At 40.2% G+C, this 20969-nt stretch overlaps 1 protein-coding gene across 2 annotated transcripts in view; it reads right to left on the reverse strand.

Moving 5' to 3' along the window:
* The window catches only part of LOC311433562 (uncharacterized protein), a 42564-nt gene extending 21804 nt beyond the window's left edge, over nt 1–20760 (reverse strand). Inside the window, exon 1 of one of the 2 annotated variants that reach the window (XM_084512809.1) lies at nt 20573–20739. In XM_084512809.1, coding sequence (XP_084368935.1) covers nt 20573–20655 — 83 coding nt within the window. In that variant the 5' untranslated portion in view covers nt 20656–20739. Of the gene's footprint in view, nt 1–20572 lie in introns of both variants that reach the window. The other variant, XM_084512808.1, reaches the window with a different exon arrangement.
* Nucleotides 20761–20969: the final 209 nt, after the last annotated feature.

Raw genomic sequence — 20969 nt, forward strand, 5'->3', positions numbered from 1 at the left:
TCTTCTTTCTACCTACAGAGAGGTTTATAAATCAGCAAGCACACAGACATGGGAGCTCAGGACTTGGTTGCCCTTCCAGGAGCCCTTAATAGCTCAGACAATCACAGCAAGTGCTCTTTTCAGAAACACAGGGAGGGGGGAGAGAAGTTATGATAAATTTAGTTTTCCTTTGAAGTTAATAACCTCCTACAAAGGCTTTTGGTAAAACACAGACACCTTAACATTTTTTTCCCTTTCAAACAATTTCTTCCTCTATTTTTCCCTCAGATGGTAAAATCTGAGGAAACCTGTCTCTTCAGAAGTAACTGCTTTGTGTGAATGACATCAGCAGACCACGAGGTTACCACTGGTAAGTCGGCACCCTGAGGGGGATGAAATGAAATCTCTTATCAGCCTACTTGCTCCTCTTCTTTTCTACATTTGGTGCCTTTTGTAATATGCAAAGCAAAGGAAATGTTTTGCTCTCCTTGATTTTTTTTCACCTCTTTTTCTTTTTCTAAGAAAAAAAAAAAAAAAAGATAATACATTTGACTGGTTTCTCCAAAGTCTCAGCTGCTGCTTCAGGTCTATTTTGTACCTCACTCGGAGGTGAATGATTTAGGAATTTTGGTTCAACCTCCTCCTTTTCTCCCTCACACCAGACCTATCTCACCAGTGACCTCTTCAGAGATGCATTTCAGGCAGCTTGAAAAACCAAGGATGCTTCACCCGATCCCTTCCCCTCTCCTCCCATGGAAAGAGAACCTCTGTAACTGTGGCTAATGTTATATAAACTCTCCATCACAGCAAAGGCAGCGATGTCTTGACTTCAAAACTGCGGTAGATAAAAGCTCTTAGCAGTTTCTCAGCATGGATATCCTGTTGTCACTCACTTCCTTCAGGCCTCTCTGAAGTCAGAACATTTCAGCACCAGAAACTGTTGGTGTGGAAGGGAGAGGATGTGGAGGAGACAAGGGGTAAATATAAAGAAAAGCAGCTACAGGACAAGGAGGATCCCTTTTCCTGTGTATAGGATATCCAACAGGTGGAATCAGTAAGGCCACCACCTACAAAAAGACACCTATAATTACCTGGCAAGATGGCAAGAAAGAGGGTCTATGGTTCACTGCAGGAAAACATTTGAAGTGATGAATCTACCACAACTCACTTTGCCATGAAGTTGGCTTCCCATTTACCAGCCATTAACCCCAGGAGTGGACATTTGAGCTAGGGACTTTTTGCATAATGTTTTTAGTAAGTCTCATACACTCAGTAAGCACACATTTTCCTGCCTCAGTGCATCCAGCATAGCCACACAGTTTGTTAAAAGAACCAAAGAGAAGTCTGGACTACAGCAGGGGAGACTGGACGTCATGGGGAGGATTGCTTGCATACTGCCACATACAGCTCCTCAGCAGGTGAGGGAACACATGGAAGCAGGGAGAGTACACTAGCTGGAGGTGGGGTTGAGGAGACCTTCCAAAAACCTGCAAGGGAAGATTAAAGGTAAAGGGGAGGAAGCATACACACACAGAAGTCTACTGCTTTTACAAATAGCATGCTTTTATAAACTAGGTAAAGAAATGTGTATTTTCCTTTTTGAATAAAATAATAAGAACAATGAACATTTTCTTTTTGAATAAGCTATTTCTGAGCCACTACACCCACCTGACACTACTTGACACTTGCAGAGCAGAAGACAACTGTATTCCTGCGCATACTCTGAGAAGTATCCCCCGGGGCAAGGAACAGAAAGCCAGGCCTGGTTTTGGAGCTGTGAACCAGTGAAGAGCATCAGTGAAGGTGACAGCCACCTTGTAAGTGCGACAAGGGAGGAAAGTGGGCTGAGGCTAACAGGTAACTTCCACACATGGCAGAGACATGATAGAAAGGCATGAGGGATCAGATAGTAAAGACACTGATTTTTGTAGGCTGGCACATTTTAAAGCAGAATAATTTTGGTCAAATGTTTATCACAGTCTCTGCAGGAACCTTCACTGTTCCTGGTTATCAATTTTAATGGGACAGTATCTGCAGCTCCCAGCTAGAGCCAAGGATCCTCTGACACGTGCACAAGAGGATGGGGCCTGACCATGCACAGCATTCCGAGTGGAACGATAAAGACTAGAGCAGTAAGATAAAGTTACCTACATGAGTTTTGGAGCCGGTGAGAGTCTTTTCTTTTTCTTTTTTTTTCCTGCCAGAAAAATTTTCTGTCCCAAAAAAACACACCTGCCTTCATTGCAAACAGGGCAGAATACCACATTTTAAATTTACCAAGCAGAAAAAGAGATTTATCTTCAAATCAAGTACATCTTCAATTGCACCCTGATAAATCTCTAGTCTTGGTCCTTTTTAAGCATTTAATGCATTCTGACTAACCTGAGCAGATCTACGTAAACACACATATGCATTATGTGCATACATGCATTTGCAGTTTTAAAAAATATAAATAGACATCCCCACCTGTCTCTCTGCTTTGTTGCAGCTGTGCCCTCTTTATGTCTTCCCAAGAAACAATGATTTGACACAGAAAAAAATCCTCCACCTAGTAGCCTGCCTTGAAGCTTGTAAAGACACCCACAAATGCAACAGGTGAAGACAACAGCATCCCAAAGACATTGAGGAGACGGACATAGGACCTATTCCTGAAACCTGGAGTGCTCAACAGTCACAAGCACTGACTGTCAGCCTGTAACTGGCAGGTTTTACCATTTCTGATGGCAAAAATGAGGAAGGACATGAAGAGGTGGGATTGATCTACCCTAGTTTTAACTCCCTGGAAGTCCAGGCAGCTAACAGAGAGCGCTAGTCATCTAGGCTCCCTTTATACTCAGTGGAGAGAAAGCAATCCCTCCAGAGAGAGATTCATCCCTTCCTAAGATGGATGCCTGAGGCACACGGGATGAATCACCCTCTGAAGGGGCCTCTGTCTCCCCATAGAGAGTCCCCCTGCTACTACAGAGGGGCCTCAGACCTCAAGCCTGGATTCAATACCTGTTAGAAGCAAGATGAGACAAAACCCTCCTGAAGTGACTCTTTCAAAGCAGTGCCAGTGCCATCCACATGGCATTTAAGGATGACCCAGCTCAGTCCCCTACTCTGTGTGCCGTGTCTTTCTGCCACAGTAGCTTATAACAGCAGGCAGGGAATGGGTTAGTTCGCACTGATGGCAAGTACAGCACCATGCTGAAAATCTGTGTGCCAAAACTGCACACCATGTTTGCAGAATTGATTACTGAGCTTTTTATTCTGGCTGCTGTATCACCACAAAATGATATTCTGCCCCAAAACACTTCTCTGCTGTTTAAACCTACAAGAGATCTTCCTTGTATTAATTCCAAACTTGAGCCCATCCTGATGAGGTCTGAGCGTAGTTTCACCGTTTGCTATTACATATCAAACATTGGCAATTCCTTGTGGTAAGAAATAAAAACATTCCCATTTTTCTCCTGTCCTTCACTGTAAGTCTGTCACACATTAGGAAATACTGACAAGGGAGTCAGGGTTACTGTATCTCTTTGCAGAAGTACAAGCTACAAGGAATATATTACATAAACCAACTTAATTTTACAAGTGTTAGTCGTATTCTTTTATATTTTCCACTTCAGGGACCATCTGGATTCCTCAAGTCCAGTAAAGTCTTTTTTGTAATCTTTGTGAATGCCAAAGGATTAAAAGATTAATTCAGATATTTAAAGGCAGGTAACAGTGATGGACGCAGTGTCAGAAAGCCTGTTCCACAGTGAGCCCTCCAGTGAGCTGCTCTGCAGCCTTGAACAAATCATTTCACCTCTCTGCGCTTCTGTTTACTTGTCGATATTTTTGCCTGCTTAAATATGTGGTTTCTGGGGCAACTCCTGTGCACTTGTAGAGTTCCTATTCATATAGCCTCACAGTACCAAGCAGGGTGACACCACAGTAAAATCATAAAGACTGTAAAAAATTGTGAAGTAGAAGGATCTGACAGGAATTTTGTACAATTTCTTTAAACTGCTGATGCTATTGGGGTCTACAGGTCTCCAAGCTCTGAAGGTGCAGCAGTTCTTTGAAGGAATAATAGCCTGTCCTAGATCATAATGGGGGCAAATGTAGTCATCTATTTTTTTATGGCTGGTGTATACCACCTGGCTTGGTCATATTTAATACCTTTGGAGCAGGTGATTTTAATAAATACAAAAAGATGGAAACAGACCCAACATAGACAGAAAGACAGACAGAAGGACAAGAAAGAAAGACCGATGGAAAGACTGACAGAAGGAGGGGAAAGAATGAAAGACAGAAAGACAGGAGGAAAGAAGGAAATAAATAAAGAATGAAGGATAGAAAGAGAGAAAGAGAGAGTGAAAAGCAGAAAGGGAGAGAAAGAGAGAGAAAGAGAGAAAGAAAGAGAGAGAGAAAAAAAGAAAGAAGACAGAGAGAGAGAGGAGGAGAGAGGAGGAAAGAAAGAGAGAGAGAAGGACAGAAAGAGAGAGAGATGAAAGAGAAAGAAAGAAAGAAAGAAAGAAAGAAAGAAAGAAAGAAAGAAAGAAAGAAAGAAAGAAAGAAAGAAAGAAAGAAAGAAAGAAAGAAAGAAAGAAAGAAAGAAAGAAAAGAAAGAAAGAAAGAAAGAAAGAAAGAAAGAAAGAAAGAAAGAAAGAAAGAAAGAAAGAAAGAAGGAAAGAAAGAAGGAAAGAAAGAAGGAAAGAAAGAAGGAAAGAAGGAAAAAGAAGGAAAGAAGGAAAGAAGGAAAGAAGGAAAGAAGGAAAGAAGGAAAGAAGGAAGGAAGGAAGGAAGGAAGGAAGGAAGGAAGGAAGGAAGGAAGGAAGGAAGGAAGGAAGGAAGGAAGGAAGGAAGGAAGGAAGGAAGGAAAGAAAGAAAGAAAGGAAGAAAGAAAGGAAGAAAGAAAGGAAGAAAGGAAGAAAGAAAGAAAGAAAGAAAGAAAGAAAAAGAAGGAAAGAAAGAGAAGTGTAAGCATGAGGCTGGGTATGGAATTATTGAGAACAGGAGTGTAAATGTGTCAAGGAAATCCCCAGTGATCCAAGAGGGAATGCAAGTAGCTTTGCAAGCAGCAAGAGCAAGCTGTAATAATTGTGCAGGGGTCTTAGGAATGGAGAAAGATTTTCATTTCTCAAACTGTAAATCAAACCAAATTAAATCAAAACCTACATTTCTATAGCACCTCTCATACCAGGCTCCCAAGGCACTTTTTCACAGAAGGCAAGGCTGCTCAAGTGTTTATGAATGCAGCAGGTCAAAAAAGCGTGCCCTGAGTTGAGGTGCAAAAGCTGGACACACAGCAGCTCCAGGAGGCAGCCCAGGCTGAGCAATTCCTGTGTAATTGGGCTAGGCTTTGGCCATGCTCAGAAAAAACAGAAAGAAAGGGCCCCACATAGCTCCTCACTGCTGGACCACTGCTGATGAGGACTCCTGACCTGTTCCGACACGGAGGAGAGCTCATGGCTGCAGACAGCATGGGCCATCCTCCAACAAGGCACTGAAATTGCACATCTCTCTAGCATGGCTAGCCATTGCCTAGTCTCTGTTAGAGAATCACAGCTTTTATGGAGTGGCTGGGGTGGGGAGGCCCCTCAGGAGATCGCCCAGTCCAACCCATGTGCCCAGAGCCAGGTCATGCACAGCAGGTTGCCCAGGACTGCATCCTGTTAAGGATGCCTTATAACTTCTCTGGGCAACCTGTTGCAGTGTTTGGCTACCTCCACATCAAAGTCTTTTCTGAAGTGGGATTTTCTATATTTCAATGTGTGGCCTTGTTCTTTTGTCCTGGGAGTGGGCACCACTGAGAAGACTGACTCTCGTTACTACCCCCATCAGGTATTTATACACATTAAGTTCACCCTGAGTTGTCTCTCCTCCAGGCTAAGCTGTCTCAGCTCTCTCAGCTTCCTTCCCATGTCCTTTCAAGATGTGTCCTTCCTTCAGTCCTTTCAAGATGTGTGGTCCTTCACTGGACCCACTCCAGCACATCCACGCCTCTCTTGCACTGGGCAGGCTGAAGCTGGACCCTGTACTCTAGATGTGCCTCACCAGTGCTGAATAAAGGGGAAGGATCTTCTCCCTCAACTTGCTGGCAATGCTCTTCCTAATGCAGTCTTCTAGGAAAATATGGGTCTCTTTTGCCACAAAGACACACTGCAGCTTCAGGTTCCCAGGAAAGGCTGTAGGAACGCAGCCCCGGCTGCCACCTGGAAGCAACATCCCTGTGTCGAGGCAAGTGAAGTGAAGGCAATGGAGGGGAAGAGACTCAGAAGTCAGGTAGGAAAAGGCAAGTCATGGCACTTCAAGGTGGCTTTTTCATTTGGAGGCCATTTGGAAGAAAGACTGTCTTGGCACAAAAATAAGGGAAAAAATAAACTCTTGGGTGTAAAAACTACAAAAACACTAAGAGCCTTTCACCAGTAACTCCAGGCAGGCTCACCTTTTTGAAGGTAAATTTCATCTCTGCTAATCCTATCAGTTAATATTGAAATCAAATACAATACGGTATTTGATATGACAGTCTCCTTCTTATGAAGTCAGCTGCAGCATTTCTTTATTTGCATATGATTTAATTACATTTTCATTTCAGGTCTCCCATTCTGTGTATTGTGGGCAAAAGCATATGAACCCTGTATGATAGTAGTGGTGGGAGATATTATAAAACTTTGAATAATGCTGCAATGTTAAGAAATAAGGAAGAGAAGTATTGCTGTTTTAGGAATGAGTCTCCAGGATGGTGGATAAAGTGAATAAACATCACCATCCCATTACTGAAAGACACGGAGCAGCACTTCCACTGTCTATATTATTTTAAAGATAACCGTAGCCTTTTCCTGTAAGATATTGTGCCTTGTTTACAGGCTTGATCTAACCCAATACTTGAGGAGAAAAAGCTCAGAAAGAGCACAGCAGCAGGTCAACTCAATTCCAGGCAGCATGCAACTATAGCACTGTGAGACTTACTCTCTGTGTTCACAAGAGGTGGTCTGTGGGTGAGGGAGTATCTCTACACCAGGTTCTCCAATGTGCATGTCTGCTCCCAGATTAACAGGGCATGCTGGAAATTGTAAAGATGTTTTCCATAGTCTGAACAGAAAATAAAACGTTCATAACAGAAGGAAACAGCCGAGCAAACAGTTGGATTCTGTGCATCAGTGACCATTATTTATGGTGACTGGTTATGAAAGGCGTTAAGACCTCTCCGAGTCAAACATTTGCTTACTAGCTGAAGGCACACACAACATTCAAGCAAAATAATATTTCAAGCCACTTGTAAATAGTAGCACATAATATAGAATAACTTCACTCTTTGTCATACCAGTTGTAGCCTTCAAGTGAGACATTAAAGCTGGGAGCTTGATGGAACAGCTGCAAGAAAGTGGTGATAAGAACAAGCCCCTAACTGTTCTGCATGCAGGGGAAGGGTTTTGTTTAGACTTGGGATAAAAAGTTTGAACCCCACACCCAGTCACTCATGTCCTCAAATCTTCCCATCAAGAGTTGCTACTCAAATAAGTTTATGTTTGTTTGTTTGTTAAAAATAAATAAATAAATAAATAAATAAATAAATAAATAAATAAATATGAACTTGTTTTATTACACATATGTTATTCATTTTTCTCACACATCAGAAACAGTTAAGGGAAGGAAAACACTGCATCCTTATATATTTGAACAATGCAGTGGAATGGGCAATGGGAAATATTTCTGGTCTTTGTCTTGTTTCTGGATCTTGTTCCTTGCTGAATTCATGAGTTCTTGGCGTTTACTGCCTTAGTTTATCCATTAGTAGGCTGGGTATAATAATAGCACTGCTTCTTCTTAATTCAGAGGTCATGTTTTCACAGTAAGCTGGGACAAACAGAAGATGCTTTACAAACGTAAAATATTGATTTTTGTCCCCAGTTTGCACAAAGTATAGAACATCATATAGCAGATAACATGCTCCTTGAACAGAGTGTAAACTTCCTTCTTTTCTGTCACAAAAGGACATTCAGAAAGAAAAAGTCAATTCAAGCGTGACTGCCTGCCTAAAAAGAATGGGGATGAAAAGCCAATTTCAGTTATTTTAGTTTTAAATGTTCCAGTCATGACAATCCTGGTCATTGGTCAGCAAAGGTTGGATGGCATGGCATAATTAAACTTCCTGCATTTCTAAATTTTAAGGAGAATAATGTGTTTCCTACTCCTCTAGGATCGCAAGGGATATTTATTTTTATTGAAGATAAGTATTCTATATTTATTCTGTATCCTAGTTAATAAGAAGGAAAACTCTTAAAGCGAACTCCCAAGCACTTATTCTTGAAAACTTTTTATTCATGACAGAGCTTAAAATGATTTGAAGTCAATGCTCCTGTGCGCAAAGCTTTCAGTGTTAATGTTTCACCAGTGCTAAATGCATTTCCTCCAGTGCTGAATACAAGGAAACAGAAAAACAGGCAACAGTTTTCTCTGGATTAGCCATTTCTGTGATGCACATGAAGGCTGTGAAAAGTTCAGAATCAAATTTGGAAAATTGTTGCTTCCTCTGAGGATAAGGGAAGAACTGATTAAGACATAAATATGGAACAATTCCAATTAATGATTGTTAACAGTTAAAAGATGTGAATAACAGATTTCTAAGTGGTAAAAGGTTTTCTTCTTCGGAAGAAGACTCATGGTCCTGTATTTTTTCAGCATCAGATCAGTACTTCTTGCCACCTTGAACATTTTACAGTCCTTTTCTGGAGCTGTAATTTTAGCCTTCCATAAAGGCAGTATATCAATAAACTTTTCTTTTCATGCACACAGACATTTCAACCGAAATATATTCACTGAGCAAACATGTGCTAAACATAGGCAAGGCAGCATAACCCTCTACTACAACCACATGCATGCTTACACACAGAGAAATACTTCAATACAAAAGGTAAAGGAGTTATCGATTTCACACAATAAGTTGAACTAAACAGTTCAAGCTCATTAATACTTGTGAGGCATTTTTGCACCGTAACTGGACATAGGATTGAAGCAAAGGGAGAACTAGTCTAGCTATTAAAAGAAGTGACTCTCCAACAACACAAAGGGTTGTACTGTTGAAGTACATCAAGGACTTTATATACATATTTTATACACAAGGTTGAAGCCCATACTCATAGGAGGCTTCACAGCTCTTGCTGCCGAAACTGGCCAGAGTAATATTGCAAATGTTTCAGATAAAGGTAGATAAAGGCTCATGTATCTGGACAACAAGATTAGCAAGCTTGTATAGTACTTGTGCTTCATGAGTAAACCACTGTAAATAATAAGCTGACCTTCACTATGTAAATTATCTCGACCTCATTTTCCATGCAAGGATTTTGCTAGATGAAAGCAAATCAGAGGAACCGGATTTTCCCATAGATGTTTCAGTCTTATAACAAGGAATGATTAGTCCCATCTTTCTCTTTCCCTGCTTCTCACACCCCAGGACAGCTCTGCTTTTTACTGTAATGTTGGCAGAGGGGTGTGAGTAGTTCTTGTAATTCAATCATCAAGCTTTAAGACCGCTTCCCAAGACTAAATGGAAGCCAAATCTCAAAGCTGCATGCATCCTATGGCCTACTGGGATCTAAATGCAACTAATTTCTGCTGGCTGAACTGTAATAATGAAGATTGTGAGTGCTCAGTGATAAAATTGGGGAGGCCTTATTTAAGGCAATGGAAGTTATACCATGTGCAAAATCCTATTCCCCAAGCCAAGGTGGAAATGCTGTTGCTGAACGTTGCAAGGATAAGACAGAAGAAGAGTATAATTTATGCATTCTAATTGAAATCAAGGAAGCATTTCCTGCTAATGCTGTCATGCCTGCTTTGCAAGGCTAACCCTAATGACCAACAATTGTACTTTTTAATACTATTTCCAAAGCAAGTGGTGGCTAGGGAATAGTCCCATTGGAACACACACCACACATGCCTCCCCTACATTTCTTCATGTACAATTCACAGATGATTGCTTTCCAAGACTGCGGATGCACAACTTATGCACTCTGGAAGAGCGAAGAGTCCCATAAAAGCATTTACTAATAGACTCTCTGGCAGAAAAATCCACCTCAGAGCAGTTCCAAGCCACTCTAAACTTATTTTAATCACCTAATGAACAGTGTCCCTTTCACTGTTAGGAACGGACAGGAAGGCTTGGAAAACAATAAGAACCAATCCAAATCACCATCCACAAATGTGGCTGAACATTTTTCAGTAAAGAATAAAATAAAAATAAAATTAAAATAAAATAAAATAAAATAAAATAAAATAAAATAAAATAAAATAAAAATAAAAATAAAAATAAACAGCCTGTGCCCTTCTAGTTTAAATAGGAAACAGAGGACAATTCATTATTTCTTTGTATTTCTGACCCAGCAAAAGGCCATAAAAAGAAATGCCCCAGGAAAACCACGTTGTCAAGACTTTTGGATCAAGGTTTACAGGTCCTTTAGCTCAAGGCTGAAGATGTTCAGGCTGCATATTGTCTTTGGGGATAATCACATGATGCTCCAAAAAACATCACTATTTGCTGAAGGGATAAGAACAGTCATTTCTTACAAGTACTAGGCAGGGTAGCTTTAAGGAATGGGATTATTCAGCTATAACCTAAACAAACCCTTAAATATCACAGAGATGGAACAAAAAATCATGGACAACAGCCTGATTCTTCCCACTCACCTTTCTAATTCTTTCGGTATACAACCAGCAACAGGCTTTATCTACTGGCTGATGTTTTCATTTGCCTGTGCTTAGACAAGCAGTCATCTCTAGTACTAGGGTCAATCTAAGGAGGTATATTTAGGCCGAAGGACAGTAAGAGCCACACTGTCACATTTCCTTCCTTCTTATCACTTTAACTTAGCCGTTACTTGTTTCTGCAGCAATAATTACTTATAGCAAGAGTATTATTAAATGATGTAGCAAATCAGTGATAAAACACACTGGTCATTAAAAACAGAAGGCATCCTGGAGCATGAATAAGAGGGCATTAGCAATGTAATTACTGCCACATTAGACAACATTAAATCCACATCTATATCTTTACTAGCCAACTCTTGGAATTTTTTTTTTTCAAAATTATTTTTCATTGTGCTTTTGTCTCTTATAATTTCCCTGACTGGCTAGTCAGGTTCTCCCTTTGCTCAGAGATCTTACATAGAGAAGTGTGTTGGTTCCCAGCAAGGTGAAATAACTGAACACAAAAAACCTCTAAATCTTCCCTAGTTCTTATCTGCTGAAAAACATACACGAAAGATTCATAGATACATCCATACTAGTGTTGACATATCATAGAAAGCAATAAGACAGCTAAGAGAAATTAGGTTTTATATAGTTGTGTCTGCCAAGACTAAAATCTTTTCCACCTCCAGTCACTAAGGTTCTTCCTAGAGTAAAATCCTTTTTGGATCCTAAATTAGACTGCCTTTGATTTTATTCTGTCTAGTAGAAGATCCTCCTTGCTCCTGAATGTTAAGATACAGGATCAATAATTTCATCATAGCAATAATTTCTACTCTGTGTCAGATAGGAATTGTTGACAGATGATGCTCCATCTGTCACAGTATTTTACAGTAACAAGCCAAAACACAGCAAAAAAATATTGTAAACTGTACTGCTAGGAACCATCTCAACAGAGCATTTTGCTTTTTTGGTAAATAAAATTTATTAAAATGAAAAGGCCCCAGTTCGAAGCTCAGATCTTGGGACAGGTATAGCTATTCAGTATATTTCCCAGAGGGTTTGAAGTCTAATTCTCAGATACAAATTTAAGGTGCTATTTAAAGTAGATTTCCATGGACAGGTACAAACAACAACACGCCTGCACTCTTCACACTTGGAATTGGGCAGTGTAAGCTAGATCCCATCCAGAAGCCATGCTACCTTGCTCACATGGTGCCAAGCCCCAGCTAACATTCTAGGTGTATATTCCTATTCTGCTGTATTGACACATAAGTGGAGTAGTCACGTAATGGTCTTTGTCTACATATTCTGCAAGTGCAGGGCCACGTGTTCAACAGGGACTAGCCAACAAGTAAGGGGGGTAGGGATGGCAGATGGTAAGGAAGCAGAGTAAACTGTGGGAAGGCCAGAGATATGCAATCCTGCTGGAACATGCTAGTGAGGAGAGCATTCAGTTCTGACCTTATTCCTTTCTCCTCCTTGCCCCATTAGGGTGGCATTAGCCTTGATGTGTTCAGCATCTGGTTCCTCCACAGGGTACACTCTTTAAAACGAATGCCTCTTTCTAACCTTAAAGCATGGTTCATCCTTTAATTTCAGTCTCATTCAAACTTCTAACCCACGCGTGCTTCCTCTTCTCTTCCAGAACCTCAGAAGTTTCAAGCCTGGAAAGACAGACGATTCTACCCTAGAACCAGCACTCACTGTTCAAGTCAGCTTTCTAACCATGGGCTCCCTGCTAAAGCTGTTTCCTACTAAAATACATAGATGTGTATACAAATAAAACAAAACACCTGATGTCATATAACATACTGGAATTAAAATTTAAATTTTAAATGTAACACTTCATGCAAGCCACACAAACAAGAACCGATCAGCCTTGCACAATCCTAGACGCAGCTCTCAACAGAAAAAGAAGCAGAGCACGACAAGAAAAAAAAAAAAAAAAAAAAAAAAAAAAAAAAGCACAGAAAAATAAAAAATGGCATCAAATTCGACTTGTTTTCTGCATTTGCCAGTATATTCTGGGCTTAATTCTTCTTGTATCACAGCTGTTTTCCTCCTTTCCACCAAGCCTAGTCCGAATGGCACAGCTTCCTCAATGTTTTCTCTGTGTTTGCTGGGTGAGCAAAGCCTTTTCATTTCACACATCATTTACAGCTTGCTGCTGTGATTTCAGAAAGTCAGTGGGCTTTTACCAAGCTAACAAGTGAGATAAACATTTTGAGTCTTTGTTAATTCTAAAAGTTCTGCAGATTTTATGACAGTAGGTACCCTGAGCAGTCACGGAAATTCAGTGGTTTCATTTCAATTTGCACCACATGGCAAACAAGTTTGCCCAGAAGTCAGTAAATAAATCAGGAAGAAAGGGGGGGAAATTAAGAACAGACTCTTCAAAATTGTACCCTATTCCAATAATGCAAACCTAATTCCTCTCAACTATCAGTGTATTTTATATTCCTCACTGAATTTATTCACTTGCTCCTGATTTGAACCAATGGACAGAAGGTAGAAATTTCTTTCTCTCTTTACCATCCCTGAGCCAGATCTAGAGATATCCCTCTGGTGCAAGATAACCACTGTTCACTCAGGAACCAATGGTGGATTATGCATCCAGCTGCCCTGTGTGTCCAAGTTGAGTGTATATAACAGAATAACAACAGAATAACAGAATTTCTAGGTTGGAAGAGACCTCAAGATCATCGAGTCCAACCTCTGACCTAACACTAACAGTCCTCCATTAAACCATATCCCTAAGTTCTACATCTAAACATGTTCAAGGTCATAAGATATGAAAGGTGTAAGAAACCGGATGTCTAATATGTACATACAGGATTTTATCTGGTGCACACCACACTCAATGGTAAAAGTCCTATTTATGTTAAAGGTCCAGAACTGGAGCCATATATGTACATATGCAAATTGGAAAACTGTGTGTGCAAATAGCAGCGTGATTTATAAAGGCAAATTACAGATGCAAATGAAGTGTCCAAAGCTTGAATGTGTGGTTCTCTTTGAAGAAAGAGAAACAAAAAATTTGATACAAAACAGCAAAATCTTTCAAGAGTTTTTTTCATGTGAGAAGACCTGAGTCCATTCTCCCATGCAGCCAGAGATATGACCACTTACAGTCAGTATACCACTATATATTAAATAAAGACAAAATCCTAAAAATTTTGCTGCCTGGTTGTGTTTTTTTTCACATCACTAGTAGCACCCTCCTACACACAATGAGCTTTGGCACTGCAAAAGGACTAATTTTTTCTGGATTCTTAGAATGTCGTCACCATCAAACTTCATCATCAGAACTACTAAATGAAAGAATTACACGTCTTATTAACAACAAGAGAAGAAAAGGAAGGGGTAAGCATTTCAAACCCTAGGCCAGCAATAAGAAAGTAAAGGGCCTGATTCCGTTACTTTCATTTAACTTAATTTAACAGCATAAATAGGCACAATCACAGCTAGCAGAACTGGCAATAAAATGGCTATTCAAATTTAATCAGTATGGGAGAATAAGGACTAAAAAAAGGATGAGGAAAAAATGGATGGATGCCTTCTATCTGGCATCGCAGTCCAGAGAGACTGGGAAGTGATGATTGTCTCATGTTCCCTGTTTCACACAGCAATATGTTGTACAGAGGATGGAACCAGTCACATATGTTCTGGGCCTGGCTAGGATGTGTCTGTTTTTTACGAGCATGAAAAGAATGTTTCTCCACATTAATAAGGACTTAAGGAAATACATAGCTACATCTTCCAAACCAAACAAGAGAAAGCCAGTCAAGAACATGCAACCTTCTGAAGCAAAGTTATGCTTAAAGCAAACCTCAAGAAATTGGAAGTGAAAGGCGCCCCCCATAAACTTTAGCCTCGTGTCCCCTTTGCCCTGGCATTGCTCAGAAAAGCACCCATATTGCTGAGGGAAAACTCTTGCATATATATCCCCAGGAAAATAAAGCTCTAATTTAGGAAAATATTATGTACATGCTCAAACATAAGCATGTGCTTAAATATGTCCTGAAAAAATGCTCTAGTTGCTTAACCAGTGTATTCCACTATCATCAATCCTGACTAGCTAAAAACTGAACCATCAGCATTTTAGTTATATTACATTAGAGCTAATTCTTGAGTTTGTCTTTTGAAGGATGCTGACTGCTGTATCTAAAACATCCAAGGTCTTTTTCTTTTGGAAAGAGGAAATGCAGTAGATCAGGTAGAAATGCACAGGGGTCTCTGAATATTTTTGCTAGAGATTGTTGTGGAAAACCAATTATTTCATAAATTTAAAAAAAAAAAAAAAAAGCAAAGCAGAATATTTCAAACAGAAAAAAAAAAAAAAAACCAAAAAACATAAGTAGCACTGATTTTTGAAAGGAATAATCATGTTATTATGGAATACTAATCCAAGTAAGCTTCTCTATATTCCAAAATATTGTTTTGTGCATGGCATTTTGTATTCTTTTTGGTGTGTCCTTTAAAAGGGACACCATATTTAGGAATTGAACTATCAGACCTCTGCAAGGCTGTTATCTCAGGAAAAGAAGGACTCAGTGCAAGTACTTGAGAAAGACAATAAAACAATGAAGTGAAAAATGCCTCCAGTGCCAAAGATAGTTTTAAGATATCACTGAACAATGTTAGCAAAATTAACACTTGTAAGAAAGCAGAAAAAGAGAGAGAAGCAGGGCTCAGGCAAAAGCTAATTGGTGAGTTTTCCAAATTCCTGTTCAGAGACACAGAACAGCCTCCTGAGTAGAGCTCCCCTGGGACTCAGGAGCCGTCACCCTGAATCACCGGTGACCCTTCGTGTTCTTAGCAGAGGCATTCCCTTATTTGTAGAACAAGAAGCACAAACTTTGTGGAAGGAGCATGTGGAGATTTGCCATTGCAAAATTCTGCATGAGGAAAAGGAATTCCAAAATCTGTAATTAGTTACACACATGGGTATAGCATAAAGCAGGAGCAGACATTTTTACCACCAGATTTTCTTTTGAAATCTGTTTAAAATTTAAGTGCGCAATAGTAAGATGCCTGAGCCTTGTCTCCATTACAGCCTGGAACCAGCAGGAAGCCCTAAAGTTGAATTATTGCTTCCAATTTTTGCCTGTGTATATTAAAATCCCCATATTTCAGTTGTTCTGAAGGTCAATATAATAACATTTTTAAATGGCATCTATATGAAGCTTTTTCTCTCAAGATACTTTCTCAGGTATTCACAGCTCACACCTCATTACATCTTTGGGAGGTAAATAACTACAACACCCATGAAAGGGGGATGCACGAAGCAAAGAGAAGTAGCTTGCCTATATCTTCCAAAACAGTGGCCAGGGCAGAAATGGCCTCCAAATCCCTAAAATTTCCAAGGAAATATTTGTGCAATGCTACATGAAAAAGCTCTGTGTTTAAAATAAAAATAAATAAATAAATAAACAAAGTAATTGTTGGTAAATTTGGGGCTGCAGCTGTTAATAGTAGATAAGAAATAAATTATGTAGGCCTTCATTTGCAGTGTGCAGCTGCAGTTCACGTCAGTGGAAGCCATCCGCATACCTCGAGGACAGACTGATGCAAAACATTGCACCTTCAAAAGCAGAGGAGCTGTTACTGGGATTCTGCTATTCCAGCTGGGCACTCCTGAAAATGCTACCCATAACCATATGTGTGCTGATGTAATCTGTACGTGGCTTTTTTTTTTTTTTTTTTTTTTTTTTTAAGTGGGCACCTCAAACTTCACTTAAAACTTACAAGTTAATTTTCCTTCATTTTCTGTTCCTCTTACTGGGACCTACCAGTGGGTAATTTCTGAGAGTTTATAGCAGGCAAGAGAGAAAGAAAAATAATAACTTTAAATTGCATAAGAAAAATGTGCCTTACTTTTTAATGTGAATATGGCCAAATTGGTGAGTCTTTAGTGGAAAGGTATTTTAAAGCCTGCCTACAAAAATACTTTGTCCCCCTTCCCTATGGCAGTCTCCTTCTCCCTTATATCTTTCCAGCTGCACTGAAGTTATGCATATTAGAACAAAGGTACCACTTATTTCTGGATTGAAAATTAATGTGGTCCTTCTCTTACATATTAATTGCCAGGAATGGGATCAGAAAGAAATACTGAGGTGAAACCTAGATATAATGGTGTTAACAATAAATATTCCTCAACTCTTTTGGCCCGAGTCATAAGATTAAATGTCCCTATAACTCTTGGCCTAATACCTCAGCCAAACCTACAGCGCTCTCATACCTTTATAATAAAAGCAGGCCTCTTTTTCAGTTTCTATTCTTTTTCACTACTCATTAGACTTTGGGACTCTAAAATGGCCTTTGTTCCTGCCAGCAACATTCTCCCTTCATCCAGATTAAGGATCCATGCACTTCCTTTACAGTAATGTGACTTTTTATATCTAGTATAACCTTCTGACAATTGTGCACAGCTGCTGTATAGGAGGGGAGATATTTTCCAATGTCTCCATTGAATTATTAGTGTCATTTGTAATGAACTATGCCAGTTAAATTGCAGAATTTGTATTTGTTGCACTAAGGACAAAATAAAACACAATAGAACATTAATTTAAAAAGAAAAAACAATGTCCACAGAAATAAGAAATATTCCAAAACTCAGGGTCCTTTTTCAGTTTGCTCCATTCAATGAAGTGATTCTTCTGAGAAGATGATTAGGCTTATAAACCCGGTGTACAGAGGGTTTGACACACAAACAAACATGAGCTTGTGCATTTGTAAAAACACAGCACACATCAGAACTGCAATACAGCAAGTATCTCCACATTACGGGGAAATGTTCTAGGGAGAGTATTTGATGTTCAGCCTTGGACAGATCAATGTTTATAACAAGTGATTTAACAAAATCAAAAGTGGTAAAGTGGCATCTGTCTGGGAGGTAGTACAATTTACATTTAGGGCAGCATTGTGGAGAGGCTAAAACTGGATTCACTTTGATTGCAGTGTACTCATTTTTCACCTTGAAGTGAAAATGTCATCATTCATGTCTTTTTCTTTCTTTTTTTTTTTTTTTTTTAAATGCAGTTGCTGCATTGGAGGACTAAATTTACTGTGACTTCAGACTGTTTTTTTCAGCTTTGGTCCATTCAAGTCTCCCATGTCAAGTCTCACATATCTTCAACAGTAGCTGTACATGAGCAAAGCTTGACTTTTACAGGACAAAAGGGCTGGGCATACAGTGCCCCAAATCCCATATTACCCCATGTTGTCAATGTGTTTGGTAGTTAGCCTGGACAATATTTTTCTTTCACACACACACACACACACAGTGATTTTCCAGTCCTCTCCAAATACCAAAACATTAAGATTAAAGAATGCACTAAACTGAGCACAGAGAAAGGCTTTTGAAAACACTGCCTTAACTCTTCGGTGCACCTTTTGTTAGTAAAATGGCCATAATCCTTACATCATATTATCTAATACTACCTAATGCCTCTATGTACAATATCCTGCAAGACCCAAGGATGACAGAGCCTATAAAACTGTATTGTTACCCATTTTTCCTATTAATGGAGCACCACTTCTTCTGTTTGTTTCCCGTCAGGCACCCTGCTGTACAATGTCATGTATAATGCATTTCTATAGCATGCTGCTGAGCAGCTCTCTTCCACCAGCTCAGTCTTGCTTTGGAAGGAACAACTTACCAGAAAATGCTAAGACTCTTCATACAAACAACCAGAAATTAAGGCTCCACAGGGGAGCACATAGCTTCCTTACCACAAGGAAATAAATAGGGCTACGGCTGCCCGTGAACTTATCGTCTTTTATCTCAGTTTAGTCAGCCATCTTCACAGCAGCTTTTCTGCATTTCCTATTCTTTCATTTCCATCCAGTAAATGGGCTCCCATGGCTGAGGTAGAAGGTTCTTGACACTCATGTCCTGTCAGCATTGTATCACAAACCTTCAGGAGCACCACTGAATGTCTTGTTTCACCACCACCACCAAAGCAGTAATGGTGTCTCCCTGAAATGCATCATCAGCTGAGGTTAAGTGTCATATCTGTTTAATATCTCATGTAGTTTCTATTCAGGACTCTCCTCTGGTGTCAGGGGGATGAACTAACTACTCACTTGTGTCTCCAATGTGTGTAAATTAGCATTTACATGATATAATTCCCCATCTGCACACACATTAAAGAGACACGTATTTCAAAGCAACTCTTCCAGGACATATATTGATTCACACCACACAAAGTCATCTCCTCTCAGGGCAAGAGGATTTGATTTACACATTACCCCTCAGTACACAAGGAGAGATCAAGCTGCCATGAGCTATAATCCTGCCTGAAATCTCCCTGGATCTGCAGGAATGGTGCTGGCCGCTTACTCTGAGCTCCATGCCCACGGTCTGCTGCAAGGGAGAAGTGCAGTCAAGGTCATAGCAACACTTTCAGGGCAGCATGCATCCTTGTCATTGCCTTAAGGGAAACATCTCTCTGCTCCACTGACTAGAGAGCCTACCCCCTTTCTGTAAGACAAGGAGTTGCCTGGACTTCGCTCTTCCAGCACAGCAACAGAAGTGCTGTGTAGGTCAGTCATCACATGTCCCTCTCTGAGCAGCAAGGTTTAATAGTCCTCTCCTGACATCTTCTTTAATAAGTAGCCTGACAGGTTATGCAGCTTCCAGTCGTTTTATTGCTATGAGCTGGGTAAAAGCTAGTGGAGGATGGTGGGTGTAACACTTCATCCTTTCATTCAGAATAAATTCAGAGAAGACATTAAGGTTTATGAAGCCAGATGTTTGAAACAATAATGATCTCCACCCCAAACATAACTACATGCCATCTCCCAAAACAAAGACACGTGTGGACAGAGAGGTTTCACAGGCAATTATGCTGTGAGGGATTGTGCGTGACAGAAACAGCAAGACCAGAAAAGCTGAGGAGGAAGACAAAAAAAGACCACATAGCAATTCTGACAAAACGGGAAAGAACAAGCATCTGGATGAGTGCTGGCTGGGGCAGAGAGACCTGACCCTGTGTGTAAAGAGATTATTTCCTGCCTGATTCCCCTCAGGTTCAAGGGAGCAGTTCCTCGTGCATTCTTTGTCATAAGACTAGATTTCATCAAGATCGCCTGATTGTCTCATCGATCTCTTATCCTAACACAAAGAGCAGCAATATCCTGAACTTTGGCTAACTTCTCAGGTCAGATATGCATAATGATCCAACCTAAAGCACTTTATTATCTGTGCTCACACCATCCAATCAGTGAATTAAACTCATATCGTGAGTAGAGGTATTTTGGGCGTTTGGAGCTTTTTGTCTCTCATGCACTACACACAGTTCAGAGAAAAACCACCCAGCCCTGGAGGACACTGAAGTCCAAAATGAGAATTTGTTAAGCATTTGTTGATCCCAGTTAATTTGCAATCACAGTAAAATTTTTCATTTCCTTCCACAAAAGCAATATGCACCTAAAGACTGCTCAGGTGTAATGACTGTATTCTCTAGACAGTAATAATCAAAAGACTAGCATTTATTTAACAGACATTCATAATGGTCATGTACAATTTTTAAAGAGAAAAGGTGGAGGAGAGGGGAGAAAGGGAGGCAGCCACTCCACGAACATACACTGTACACTCTTCTTTTATTGGCAGTACATTTTTAGCCATTGGATGGATCTATTGCTATTCAAAGCCATCAGATCACTCCTTCTATTTTTCCTCTTCTTACAGCTCAGAATAGTGCAACCTCAGGAAAGTAGCACTTTGGACCACTTATAGTGGTAACACAGGAGAGCACATCCTAGCTCTTGAGCTAACCACGGACCACAATCGTTGACAAGCCTTTCCTGTCTCACCATATGAAAGCAGCCAGCTTACAAAAATTCCCCTTCTTTGGCTACCCCAAAGCATTACATCTCTCCCAGCCTCTCTCCTACACCAGTGCCTCCTCCCCATGTTAGCCATCACCTTCTGCCTCTCTGCGTGTCCTCCATTGCCTCCAGATCGCTCTTAGGAAGAGACAGAAGACTTTGCTTTTCTCCATTCACCATGAGAGCAGTGCCTTCAATCTCTGAGTCCAAAAAGGAATAAACACACAACCCTTTGCTGTTTTCCTCAGCCCTTAATTTCTAAAACTTCCCCATCCCAGGCACTGTGCCCTCCTACACCCTGCAGTTGCTTGTGTGAATCTCCTCACTCCACTTACTGGCTCTCATCCCTGGCTTCCCCAGCTGCAGCCTGTTAGAAGGAAGTATAAGGTTTTGTCTGCAATTGATTTTAATTCTTTCCCTCATGCTGCCCCTGCAGGCACTGGTTTGCCAGCCCAGCTGTGGCACTGCGCTAAATCCGTTCTCCCTCACGCACA

Source organism: Aythya ferina, assembly GCF_964211825.1.
Source record: "Aythya ferina genome assembly, chromosome: 3".
NCBI lineage: Eukaryota > Metazoa > Chordata > Aves > Anseriformes > Anatidae > Aythya > Aythya ferina.